The sequence below is a fragment of the Suricata suricatta genome, chromosome 5 (genome assembly GCF_006229205.1).
Source record: "Suricata suricatta isolate VVHF042 chromosome 5, meerkat_22Aug2017_6uvM2_HiC, whole genome shotgun sequence".
Classification (NCBI taxonomy): Eukaryota; Metazoa; Chordata; class Mammalia; order Carnivora; family Herpestidae; genus Suricata; species Suricata suricatta.
Window position 1 is genome coordinate 151155879 of NC_043704.1, and position 12903 is coordinate 151168781.

Here is a 12903-nt window from a genome sequence, read left to right on the forward strand (position 1 = left end):
GGCGCCCCAGCAGGAAATGTACTTTAGCCCACCGGACTGCCACAGCTAAGAACAGCATATCATAATCAAATTAAACAGACAAACGGGCACCTGGGTGGTTCAGTCATTTAGGTGTCTGCCTCTTGATTTTGGCCCAAGTCATGATCTCATGGTTCATGAGTTTGAGCCCCCCATCAGGTTTGTGCTGACAGCTTGGAACCTACTTGGGATTCTTTCTTCCCTCCCCTCTCTCTGCTCCTCCCGTGCTCACAAGCTCTGTCTGTCTCTCAAAAAAAAAAAAAAAAAAAAAGTTTTTTTAACAAAAATAAACCGTTGCTAATTTCAGAATTCACAATTTGTCTGAGAAGAAACCTACAGTGATAAGAAGCATGATTACTATTTAAGCCATTCTGTAGAGCTGTTCCTTCACTAAAGGATGTTTCTTTTTTCACTTAATGACCTTGGAAATAATTCCATGTCAATTTTTAGACCTCTGCACCACATTTTTCTCTCCCTTCTATTTGGTTGTATAGTACTTGATTGAATGAATGTACTAAAATTCAACCAATCTTCTCCGGTGATTTTAAGGGCCCTTTATAGAGAGAAATAATTTGAAAATATTTTCTCTTGAGTAGCTTATTTGTGTACTGCTCTGTGTGTGTGTGTGTGTGTGTGTGGTTTTTTGTGATTTTTTTTAAGTTTCTAAATTTTTTATGGAATTGGATTGATCAATCCTGTATCAATTTGAGACCTAGTCATAGTTAGGCTTTTTTCACACCAAGGTTATGAGGGAATTCAACCATTTTTTCTTCCATTGCTTATGCAATTACTTTTTTTCATGTGTTAGCCATAAGGGGCATTCTGTTACATGTTCCAAGGTGTGGATCCAGTTTTATTTTTCAGCAAAGAGCTATGAAATCCCAACATTTTTAACACTAAATTATTTAATACTAATACTAATTATTTCATACCCTCAGTAATGTGTGTAAAGTTCAGGATATAATTGTTGCCTTGTTCTGTTTTGTGTGTAAATGCCCCTTACTGTTTTTCCCCCCAGGAAGTCAATGAAAATTCTCTTAAGAGATTAAGTGTCTACTTAGAAAATCTCCAGAAGCCAGGCTTCAAGTCTTTGAAACCAACTCAGCTTACATTTTATGTAAGAGAAACAGAGCAGAACGCCTCTGAAAGCCAGGAACCCTTTAGCACATCCGGTATGTTTTCTCATTTCTAGTGTTTCCCTTCTGAACTTTGTGGATAATTCTGTTCGTTAAGTGTGCTGTTGCCGGAATACCTTTGGATTGAAGTCTTGGTCTTAAAAATAATAATAATATCATTTCATTGATTGTTTTCCTAGAATTAAGATTCTATTCCTGGCTACCTGTGTTTGAACAGCCATTTTTGTGTTTAAATGTTTTAGTCTGCAAAACAGAAATGTTCCTATTTGTCCACTTCCTCTTTTTTTTTAATTTTTTAATGTTTATTTGTTTTTTGGAGAAAGAGAAAGAACACAAATGGGGGAGGAACAGAGAGAGAGGGAGACAGAGAATCTGAAGCAGGCTCCACACTGTCAGCACAGAGCCCATTGTGGGGCTTGAACCCCTGAACCATGAGATCATGACCTGAGCCGAAGTCAGATACTCAAATGAGCCACCCAGGTGCCCCCTTTAAAACAAATACTTTTTAATCCATTTGTTCACTTTCTGTTTCAGTGTTGTTTCAAGTGTTAAATGTGTATAACAATTTACATGTTTTAAAGTACAGCCTATAATCCCTTGTTTTGTCCTCACAGTACTCTGTAAAGTAGATAGTATTTGCTCCAGTAAATTGGTAATGTGCGGGGATTTTCCAGGACTGTGGAGATGAAACATGGGTCTTGAACTGAGGCCTTTCAACTCCAGCTTTAGGCTCTCTTTATTTATTTTTAAGTGTTACTTATTTATTTTGAAAGAGAGAGCGAGAAAGGGAAGGGGCACAGAGCGGGAGAGCGAGCGAGAGTCCCAGGCAGGCTCCACTCCGTCAGCACAGCGTCTGACGCAGGGCTTGGTCTTCAGAACCAAGGGGTCATGACCTGAGCTGAAATCAACAAACTGAGCCACACAGGTGCCTTTTGGGTCTTTTTAATCAGTCTTAATACACAGCCTTCTTTTTGATCCTTTGTTACTACTTTCATTCAGATCCAGAAATACTTTAAGGACAAGTACAGGTCTATATTTCCTCTAAATATAGATCCTTTTGGTGATCCTTGAGGAAATAACTTTATTTCTAGAATGAACTTTAAAATAACCTTAAGATTTACCAGGACCTTTCTGTGAGTTAAGGTGAAAACAATTAGAAAATGCACTATTTTTTTTTTAAACAAATTATTAGAAAACTCAAAATATGATCGTTTTGGGGACTTAAAGTCTGTTTCTTGCTGTGCCGGTGACCAGCTGTGTGCCCGTAACCTGCGGGTCTTGATGACTAAATAAGTACCGTGTGTAAGTACTGCGACCTTCACAGGGAAGACGCTGCCGTGTGCCTCAGGCTCACAGGGCTCTCGGGAGCTTGCGGGGAGTGAGGAGGAGCTTGATCTAGAAAGTGCACAGCAGGAGCTTTATGTTGAAAAGCCGCTTCCCACCCAGTCTCTCTAGGAGTGAATATTTGATAATGTATTTTCTCTTTTTCTTACTCTCTTCATGTTTGAATGTGGGAGATCAGAAATTAGAAATCTCTTGTTTGTTTCTTCATCTACCTCTGATTTGGGAGTTTTATTTATTTATTTATTTTAATTTTTTTTTTTACATTTATTTATTTTTGAGAGACAGAGACAGAGTGAGAACAGGGGAGGGGCAGAGATAGGAGATCCAGAATCCAAAGCAGGCTCCAAGCTCTGAGCTGTCAGCACAGAGCCTGATGTGGGGCTCGAACCCACAAACTATGAGATCATGACCTGAGCCGAAGTCGAACACTCCACTGACTGAGCCACCCAGGCGCCCCTTGGGAGTTTTTTTTGTTTTTTGTTTTTTTTAGAAAAAGACACTCTTCTTCACTATCCAAAGGTAGAAAGTCAACTCCTATTGTGAAAGCACAGCCCTACCAAAGAACACTGTTAATGATCATAGTAGGAACAGCAAGTAATTATGTTTATCACTCTAAATGACACAATCTTATTTGCAGTTGTAAGTAATCATTATAAATGTGCTATTCTTAGGCAGCTGAGATACAGGCTTTGGTAACGAAAGACCAAGTATTCATAAATGCTCTTTAAATAGACACACAGTCAGGGTTAGGCTAGGAATTGAAAACCTCATACTTCTGCATAGTTATCTACTTAGAGTTTATGATTTCTCCATGACAGAGTTTGTAAAGGTAGATTAAAAACAATATTATCAGCATTCAATTTTTATTTGTCTGAGTTTCAGCGAGTCAGGCTCATTTCTAGTCATTGCCGCTTTCACTACAGTCGTTAACTGGGTTTATCTTGAGTGTTCACCTCACATGGAATTAAAGAATAAACCAGGTCTATACAGTGCCTAGAGTGGCTCAGTTGGTTGAGTGCTGACTTCAGCTCAGGTCATGATCTAATGGTTCGTGAGTTCGACCCCCACATCGGGCTCTGTGCCAACAAAAGAATGAACCAGGGGTTCCTGGGTGGCTCAGTCGGTTGAGCATCTGACTTTTGGCTCAGGTCTTGATCTCACAGTTCATGGGTTTGAGCCCTGCGTCTGGCTCTGTGCTGACAGCTCAGAGCCTGGAGCCTGCTTCAGATTCTGTGTCTCCCTCCCTCTCTCTCTGACCTTCCCCTGCTCACAATCTGTCTGTCTGTCTGTCTGTCTCTCTCTCTCAAAAATAAATAAAAACTTTTTTAAATATTGAAGAAAAAAATGAACCAGGTCTATTTGTTAGGGAAGGAGCAAGCAGAGGGAAACTCAGAAACTCAGGAAGTTTCACACAGCAGACTGGGGATGGAGCTGGTACTAGAACTAATGCCTCCTGGTTCTTAGGCTAATGTTGTGATTTACATTTTACATTATCTATTTAAAAATTTTGTTAGTAATTATTTTTGCCTCTGCCTTTATGACAGCCTGGAAATCTGACCAGTATTTAAAAGATTCTTATGTTTTTAACCTTTTTATCTAATTATAAAATTAAGATCATTGATAATTAAGATAAGTTAACAAGGTAAAATGTTTACTATTGTTTTTCAGTACTGAAATTAAAGGCCTGAATAATTTCTTTAGCTCTGCATCTTCTCGGTGGCCTATGAGGAAATAAACTTCATTAAAGCAAGTGGAGGAGTTACTAGGAGATTTCTGTGAGGTAATCCTAAGACAAGTAGGGGTCCCTGAGTGACCCAGCGGTTAAGTGTCCAACTCTGGATTTCAGCTTAGGTCGTGATCTCAATGTCGGTGAGATCAAGCCCTGCACTGGCATTGGGCTCTGCGCTGACAGCGCTGATCCTACTTGGGATTCTTTCTCCCTCTTTCCCTTCCCCCTCTCTTACCGTGTATGTCATCTGTCTGTCTGTCTATCTCTCTCTCTCTCTCTCTCTCTCTCTCAAAATAAAAACATAAACTTTTATAAAATGCTAAAGCAAGTAGTTGTAGTCAGCAGTGACTGAGTAGAAACAAGAATCCTTTGCTTAAAAAAAATTTTTTTTATTTATTTGAGAGAGAGAGAGAGAGAGAGAGAGAGAGAGAGAGAGAGAGAGAGAGAATGTGGGTAGGGGAGGGGCAGAGAGAAAGGGAGACACAGAATCTGAAGCAGGCTACGGATTCCGAGCTGTCAACACAGAGCCCAATGCAGGGCTCCAATCCACAAACCGGAGATCAGGACCTGAGCTGAAGTCAGACGCTTAACCGACTAGGCCACCCGGGTGCCCCAGGAAATAATAGATACAAATAGCCAACAAAGGTTAAAATGTGTAGTTTCTGTATCAAATCTAAGCTAAGCTAATTATGTGCTGGTTTCTGATTAAAGCATGTGTGCATTCTGGTATAGGCATTCCTCACTGTAGCAACCCTTACATTGGAATAAATAATTAATGGAACTGATAAGATAGAAACTGAGATTTATTCCTGACAGGTCTTCTGGGGGTGTGTTCCTTGACTGAGCTCTGTCTCCCCTCAAACACAGGAATTAGGACTTTCTTCTTTCGCTAACTACAGCAACTCTCCTGCCAGCATTTCTCACTTTACCATCAAATGATTGAACTAAAAATTTCCTTAGTTTGCATGTCCTGGGTTCCTTAAGTCTGTGTGGCAAGAAGAATGTGTATCTCTGAGAATGACTGAAACTCTGGTATCTGTCATCAGTGGCCAAGATAAGAAAATACATTTCAGCCTTGGGGCGCCTGGGTGGCTCAGTCTGTTGAGCGGCTGACTTCCACTCAGGTCATGGTCCCATGGTCCATGGGTTCGAGCCCTGCATCGGGCTCTGTGCCGACAGCTAGCTCAGAGCCTGGAGCTTGTCTTTGGATTCTGTGTCTCCCTCTCTCTCTGACCCTCCCCTGCTCACACTGTGTCTCTCTTAAAAATAAATGAAGCATTTAAAGAAATAAAATTTTAGCCTTATAATGAAAAGTGAACAACTAAAAATGTCTGTGTCCATCCGTTTCAGAAGTGTTAAATAAAAACTGTGCTACCTTCATCATATATGGGCTGGTGTATGTAGCTGCAGGGAAGGATAAGTCGATCTACAGATACAAACGCTGGTTAAGGAACAAAAGCAAGCTCAGAGTAATGTGTCTAGATTGTTGCTACCTCTGTATTAAGAAACAGTCCAAACTGTAGTTGTGTGTTTGTGTAAACACAGACGGGTGTGTATCGATATCACAGGTGATGCACACAAGCAGGCAGGGAAGGTCTAGAGCAGTGCTGTCCAGGAGAACTCTCCGTAGTGCTGTCAGTGTTCTGTATGTGCACCAGTACGGCAGGCGCCGGCCCCACGGGCTACTGCAGTGCGGTTAATGTGACCGGGAACTGAGTTTTAACGTTATTTCATTTTGATTACTTTAATTCTAAACTGTCATATAGGGTTAATAGCTACCATATTAGACAGTGCAGGTCGAAAAGCATAGGTTCCTAATTGTTAATAATGGCTGTGTCTAGGGGGACCTGGGTGGCTCCGTTGATTAGGCGTCTGACTTCGGCTCAGGCCCGTGAGTTTGAGCCCCACGTCGGGCTCTGTGCTGACCACTCGGAGCCTGGAACCTGCTTCAGATTCTGTGTCTCCCTCTCTCTCTGCCCCTACCCTGTTCATGCTCTCTCTCTGTCTCAAAAATAAAAAATAATAATAATTTAAAAAATAATGGTGAAGTCTAGTAAATATGTGATGTTTATGCCTGTTTAACAAGAAACTTTTATTTTTACTATATGTATCTCCAATTTCACAGTGAGGATGTACTTATAAAATAATTGTATAATTTTCAACACCAATTAAAAATACTTTTTTTTTTAAAAAAAGTCAGGGTTAACACTAGTATAATGGAGAAAATACTGGGCTTGGAGTCAACTCAGATTTAAGGCCTTGCTCTGTTTTTCTAACCTCCTTGAACTAGATTTCCTCACATTTGAAGAAAGATAATAGTGACACAGTTGGTGAGGATGTTGAAAAGTTGTATAAATTCAGCTAGAACCATGCCTAACCCCCAGTAACGAAGAAAAGAAAAAACAGTAGATGTCCTATTGCAGATGTAACATGTTAGATTACTGACTTTCGCCCACTGACTACCCAAAATCAAAATCAGATTGTGAAGCATTAACTTTTAAACGATTAGGGAATTTTACATCACTTCCAAAAATATTGAGTTACTAGCTAGTCAGGTGGACAGGTGGAAAAATGGTCTCCTGTACTCAGAAAATTCGAGATGGGTTTCTGTCACCCCTGAGACTAGGCCACTCCCATTCGAACCATTGTCACAGCAAGACCTCCCATTGTCACCCCATTCTCCTATCTCTCCTCCTCTGTCTTAGTGCTGAAACCATCTCTCATGGGTACCTGCTCACAGGAGAGCTTCTCCGTTCTAGATTGTAAAGACCGTATTTATGGCAGCATTGAAAATACTCTGAATCCCCTCCTTGGGCTGGAATGGGTTTGGTCTCTAGTGCCAAACTAGAAAGAGAACTGACAGAGGAATTCATGAAGGTAGAGATACTATGGTAAAGTTTTGGAGAAGAGTAGTTTTCCATTTACAGCTTATTTACCAGTAGGATGGAATTTAAGCAGTAATCAAATGTTTTAAGAGTTTTGTTTTATTCATGTTGCATGAAAAGTTATTTTTAAATAAAATGAATAATCTTCTGTATTAATTGTTTTGGGGAATTATATTCTCTAGGATTTCGAGCAGTCAAATTTACTTTGCACACCAGAGATCTGCTAAGCACAGTATTATATATTCTCAACTCCTGCAGTTTGTCTGTTGAGCATATCCAAAGCTTGAATTCTAATGTGTACTCTCAGCGTCTCAAAGAGACTAAAAGGCTGGCTGACAGGCCCATCAAGTGGGACAAGTCTTATTACTACTTCACTGGATTCAAGGACCCTCATGAAGACCTTGAACAAGTCTCAAGAATGGAAACAACCCTCACGTATGTAAAAGTTCTTATTTAACTAAATTTATTTGTAGTTGATGTTTACAATTAAAGTCTAACTTTTCAGGAATAACAATTCTATGAATTATTATTAATCCAATAACCATTATGAAAAGGATAGTTCATGTTTCTTAAAGTCGCCAGAATACTTCCAAATGTATTTAATTTGTGGTCTTTTGGTGCCAAACAAATGCAGGGAGTTGTTTTAAATTTAAAAAATTCTACTCCTCAAGTTATCCCTGGTATATGGAGAAAGGAAATATATACCTAAGACTAATTAGACTTCTTCATGTAAGCATTTCCAGTTTCTTCAGATGGTTTAGGAGTAATGTTCTTTAATGTAATAGCCATACATAATAAAAATGCTTGGAGACAGTGCTTGAAAATATCATCTGTGGGGGGTTATATACTGCAGACTCTCGGCTCTAAAATAACCTAGCCCTAGCGATGTAGCGTGCAGCACGGTACTGCGGTCACTGTGTTGTGTATTCGAAAGTTGCCAAGAGAGTAGATCTCCACAAGAAAAACAATCTATAACTACAGAAGGTGATGGCCATTAACTAGACTTACTATAGTAAGTGTAATATATGCTAATTAGTGTGATATACACTAATATCAAATCATTATGCTCTATACATAAAACTAATGTTATATGTCACTTATATCTAATTTTTAAAAAATATTTCATCCGGAATGTATTGAGAAAGAATAACTTTTAGTTATAAAAACTATGTATGAAATATTTCCCTATTTTTTATCTTGTTTGTAAAGTCACCATTCATGTTTTTTAAGTCCTTTTTGGACTCCATAAAGACTAGGCATATTCTGTTCCTGTGGTTCTATCTCAAGAGTCCATGGCTTACCAGAGGAGTCTCACTGTCATGACATGGTAGATTATCCTTAATCATTTATTGGCAGAGCATTTGCCTTGTAGATTACCTGTACGACCTCCGAAATCCCTGCCCCTGTTAGCTGACTAGACTCCAAACAAAGCTGAAGAGACAAAGTAGCAGAGTCTGGTACCAAGGGAGACCAGCATCTGCCTGAAGACGTGTACATGTCTGTGGTGAAGGGGTGTCTCTGATCTGTCTCTATGCATAGCTAGTAGGTAAATCACCTCCCTAAATATGTGGATTTTAATTGTTCAGATCTTCTTTGTAAAGAAAACCAAGATGAAAATGTGGCTATGGGATTGTGAGTTTAATGATGGACCAGCGGTAATGAAGATAGTAAGAAGTAGGGATAAGAAAAACTAAAATGAGCAGTCGTAGAATGGAACGTGATGATTTAGAAAAAAAAAGTTTACAAACGTAAAAGAGATGATTGAAGATGAATTACATGTAGAGGTTACATTGGAAGTCACGTGGATTGCTTTGCCCTTGAGCCCCTTCAAGCAGTCTTGACCTTCTCCCAAACACAGGTCATTGCCCACTTTGAAGGCATTCTACCGAGGGCTTGTTCAACAGTTAGTTTTTCCCAGTAAGGATTCCTGGAGATTTTCTCATAAAAGCCAGGATGGTATCTGCACCAATTCTTGCTTCAGTTATTAGTGTTTTTAATTAGAAATTATATTAAAAATAATTACAAAATTGTTAAACCATCTTAAAGCTTTTAACTCATGAATTGAGTGGCGCTGCCTGATAAGATGTAGGGTACTGATAACTCAGCCAGAACTTCTTGGCTACCATAGTCATTGTGGCCGTCTGCAGTTCAAGGTTTTATTTGTATTCTTGTCTAATTTCATCTTATAAATATAAGTTGTAGAAGAGGAATCAGAAGGAGCACATGCTGAATTATATGGTCAGAAGGTGCATCAAATTTACATCAAACTGATCTTCACATATTATATTCACCTGATCAAAACCATTTTGGAAAACATGTTAAGATACTTTTAGTATTAAAAAGAGAAGATATGTTAGTGTAGACTTTTAATTTTTTCAGTAATTTTGTTTTTGTTGAGAAGGGGTAGGCTGAAATAGTCTCTTACTATTGTGAAATAAAACACAGAAATTATGAAAATAAATGTTGGAAATTTTTTTAATAGAAGAATTATCAGGTCATAAAAGCTCCATTTACTCTGTTTTCATGTTATATCTGGTAATCATATTTCAGTCCACATTTTAGAACATGCTGTGTAATTCTGAATTTCTCAACAAACTGTGCTTTATCTTACTTCAGACTCATTTTACTGTGTAACCATATAAAAAGAGTAAAATTAAAATTTTAATACCTCAGGAGTTTTCTTTAATTATATATGGTAATAGAATTTACCAGTTGCAAAAGGATTAGGAAATGCCACTCCATGTTGTAGATTTTAGTATGTCATATTTTGAATATGTTCTCTGATTATCAAATAGTGTTATAACAAAAATGGATTTAATTACATAATTTTAATTACATACTCCCCTTCCCATTGGAAGGAACCAACAAGATCTATTTCTATCTAAACAAAATAGTCCCAGGGGCATCTGGGCTCAGTCAGTTAAGTGTCCAATTCTTGATTTTGGCTAAGGTCGTGATCTCACAGTCCGTGGTGTGAGGCCCACATCAGGCTGTGTACTGACAGTGTGGAGCCTGCTTCAGAATCTCACTGTCACCCTCTCTCTCTGCCCCTCCCCCCTTTTTTCTCTCCCTCTCTCTCAAAATAAATAAACTTTTAAAACAAAATAATCCCATATGTAATATCCTTCCCGATGAGAAAACATAAGCTGTAGAAAGACCATTGAAATGCTATTCTATCAGATTCTGGAATACCAATAAATGTCAGACTTCTGTTTTCTCCATTTGAATTTTGCTCAAGTAGTTTTTTTTCACTTTCAGTGTCTAAATTCTAATTCAGTCTTAATGTCCACGAAATGACACCTTGGACAACTCTAACGCTGGAATTATTTCTGTAGAACGTGTGGAAAATTTCACTCCTATCATGACTTTGTTTATTCTTCCCCTTGTTCATAGGCTAAGTCAGTGCTTTTCAAATTGCAAGTCATAACACATTTAGTGATTTGGGACCAGCAAAGTTGCTTTACATTCTTCCTTTTTTGCATTTTTAAGTATATGTTTTCAGTAACTTAAGTGGTGTTTCTCAAAATACTTGTTTGAGTTATATGTGAACATGTGTATGTGCATATGTGTGTTTTCCGAGTCACCATTTAAAGTTTCTTACTGTGGGTTACCATCAGAGAGGTTTGAAAAGCTCTGGTGTAAATGCCATGTAGCTTCATGTAGTTTGAGGCCTAGGAGTTTGAAATTTATGCCACTTTAACTTCGCTGCAGTACAGATTGTGCCTTTCCTTTTCATCCCCTTAAATCCATGAAACACTGCACTTCTCTTGAGTACTCAGATCTTGTTATCTCAGAAGAATCATCAGCCTAAGCATTAAACCAGATGTCTTCAATTTGCAATCTAACTGTAGGTTCTGTACGTGATATTTCTGTCTTTATTTTTATAGACCACTTCCTTGTGGCTTCATTTCACTACCAGCATTTTTTCTTTCCCTGCATCTCATAACAATACATGTTTTATATTTATCACTGTAAGTATAATGAAATCATTTTTGGAACCAAGGCAAGGTGTAACAAATAAATTAACTATCATGAGATACCACTTCATAGCCTAGGATGGTTATAATCAAAAGAAAATAACAAGTATTGAGAAGGATGTAGAAAAAAAACATGTCTAACAAAAACTTGTTTGTAGCAGAATTATTCATAATAGCCAAAAAGTGGAAATAACCCAAAGGTCCACCAACTGATGAATGGGTAAACAAAATGTGTATATTCATACAATGAAATAGTATTTGGCCATAAAAACAAATGAATACGTGCTGTAGCATGTGTGAACCTTGAGGACGTTATGCTGAGAGACAGAGGCAGTCACAGTGGCCCATACATTGCACGATTCCATCCATGTACGAACTTGGCAAACCTGTGACACAGGAAGTAGATTAGTGTTTGCTCAGAGCCAGAGGGGAGCATGGAAGTAACTGCTAATAAGTACATGATTTCTTTTTTTTTTTTAAGTGTATTTATTTTGAGAGAGAGCAGGCGAGAAGCAGAGAGAGAATCCTAAGTAGGCTCTGCACTGTCAGCACCGAGCCCCATGCAGCGCTCAGGCTCAGGAACCGTAAGATCATAACCTGAGCTGAAATCAAGAGTTGGATGCTTACATCGACTGAGCCACCCAGGCGCCCTGCTACGTGATTTCTTACTAGGGTGATGAAAGTGTCCCAAAATTGAAAGTTGTGATTGCACAACTTTGATAACGTACACGACATGTATGGTATGTGTATTACATTTCAGTAAAACTTTTGTTTTTATTTTTTAATTTAAATTCTAGTTAACACACAGTGTAATATCAGTATCGGGTACAGTTTAGTGACGCAGCACTTCCATGCAACGCCCGGTGCTCATTCACAAGTGCGCGCCTTAATCCCCGCCACCTGTTGAACAGCTGGTAACCATCAGTTTGTTCTGTGTAGTTAAGAGTCTGTTTCTTGGTTTTCCTCTCTCTCTTTTTTTCCCCTATGATCATTTATTCTGTTTTGTAAGTTCCACATATGAGTGATAATAGTATGATATTTGTCTTTCTCTGACTTATTTCACTTTCTAGTTCCATCCACATCATTGCAAATGGCAAGAATTCGTTCTTTCTTATGGGTGAATAATCCATTTAAGTTTATTTATTTATTTTTGAGAAAACTAGAGCAATGAGCAGGGGAGGGGCAGAGAGAGAGGATCCCGAGCAGGCTCTGCACTGTCAGCACAGAGCCTGACATGAGGCTTGATCGCACAAACAGTGAGATCATGACCTGAGCCGAAATTGAGAGTCTGATGCTTAACCTACTGAGCCACCCAGGTGCCCTTGATTGTCCTGTTTAAATCCATTTAGAGAGTAACGTAGAATTCTGTCTCTTAGTCCTAGAGTATGGACAGTCAGGACCATGTGTCTCCATATTGGGCAAGGAGGGATACTTTTCTCTTCGCCTTATGCTTTAATTTGCATAGTCAAAATATAGGCTGTCTAGTGATCTCCGGAGATCAAATTAAAAATATCAAGTTTGCGGGTACTTCGGTGGCTCAGTTGGTTGAGTGTCTGACTTCAGCTCAGGTCATGATCTCACAGTTCATGGGTTCAAGCCCCATGTCAGGCCTGTTCTGACAGCTCAGAGCCTGGAGCCTGCTTCTAATTCTGTGTGTCCCTCTCTGTCTACCCCTCCCCTGCTCATGATCTGTCTCTGTCTCTCAAAAATAAATAAATGTTGGGAATGACATATGGCCCTTCGTAGGAAAGTGGATGGACCTTGAGGGTGTCATGCTGAGTGAAGTAAGCCAGGCAGAGAAGGACAGAAACCAT

The 12903-nt window shown here is 38.9% G+C and overlaps 1 protein-coding gene across 1 annotated transcript in view; it reads left to right on the plus strand.

Annotated features, from left to right (window-relative positions):
- The window catches only part of TCAIM (T cell activation inhibitor, mitochondrial), a 47620-nt gene that overhangs the window by 20304 nt on the left and 14413 nt on the right, over positions 1 to 12903 (plus strand). The window contains exons 4-5 of the mRNA XM_029938783.1: positions 1037 to 1190; positions 7295 to 7547. Coding sequence (XP_029794643.1) covers positions 1037 to 1190; positions 7295 to 7547 — 407 coding nt within the window. The remainder of the gene's footprint in view (positions 1 to 1036; positions 1191 to 7294; positions 7548 to 12903) is intronic.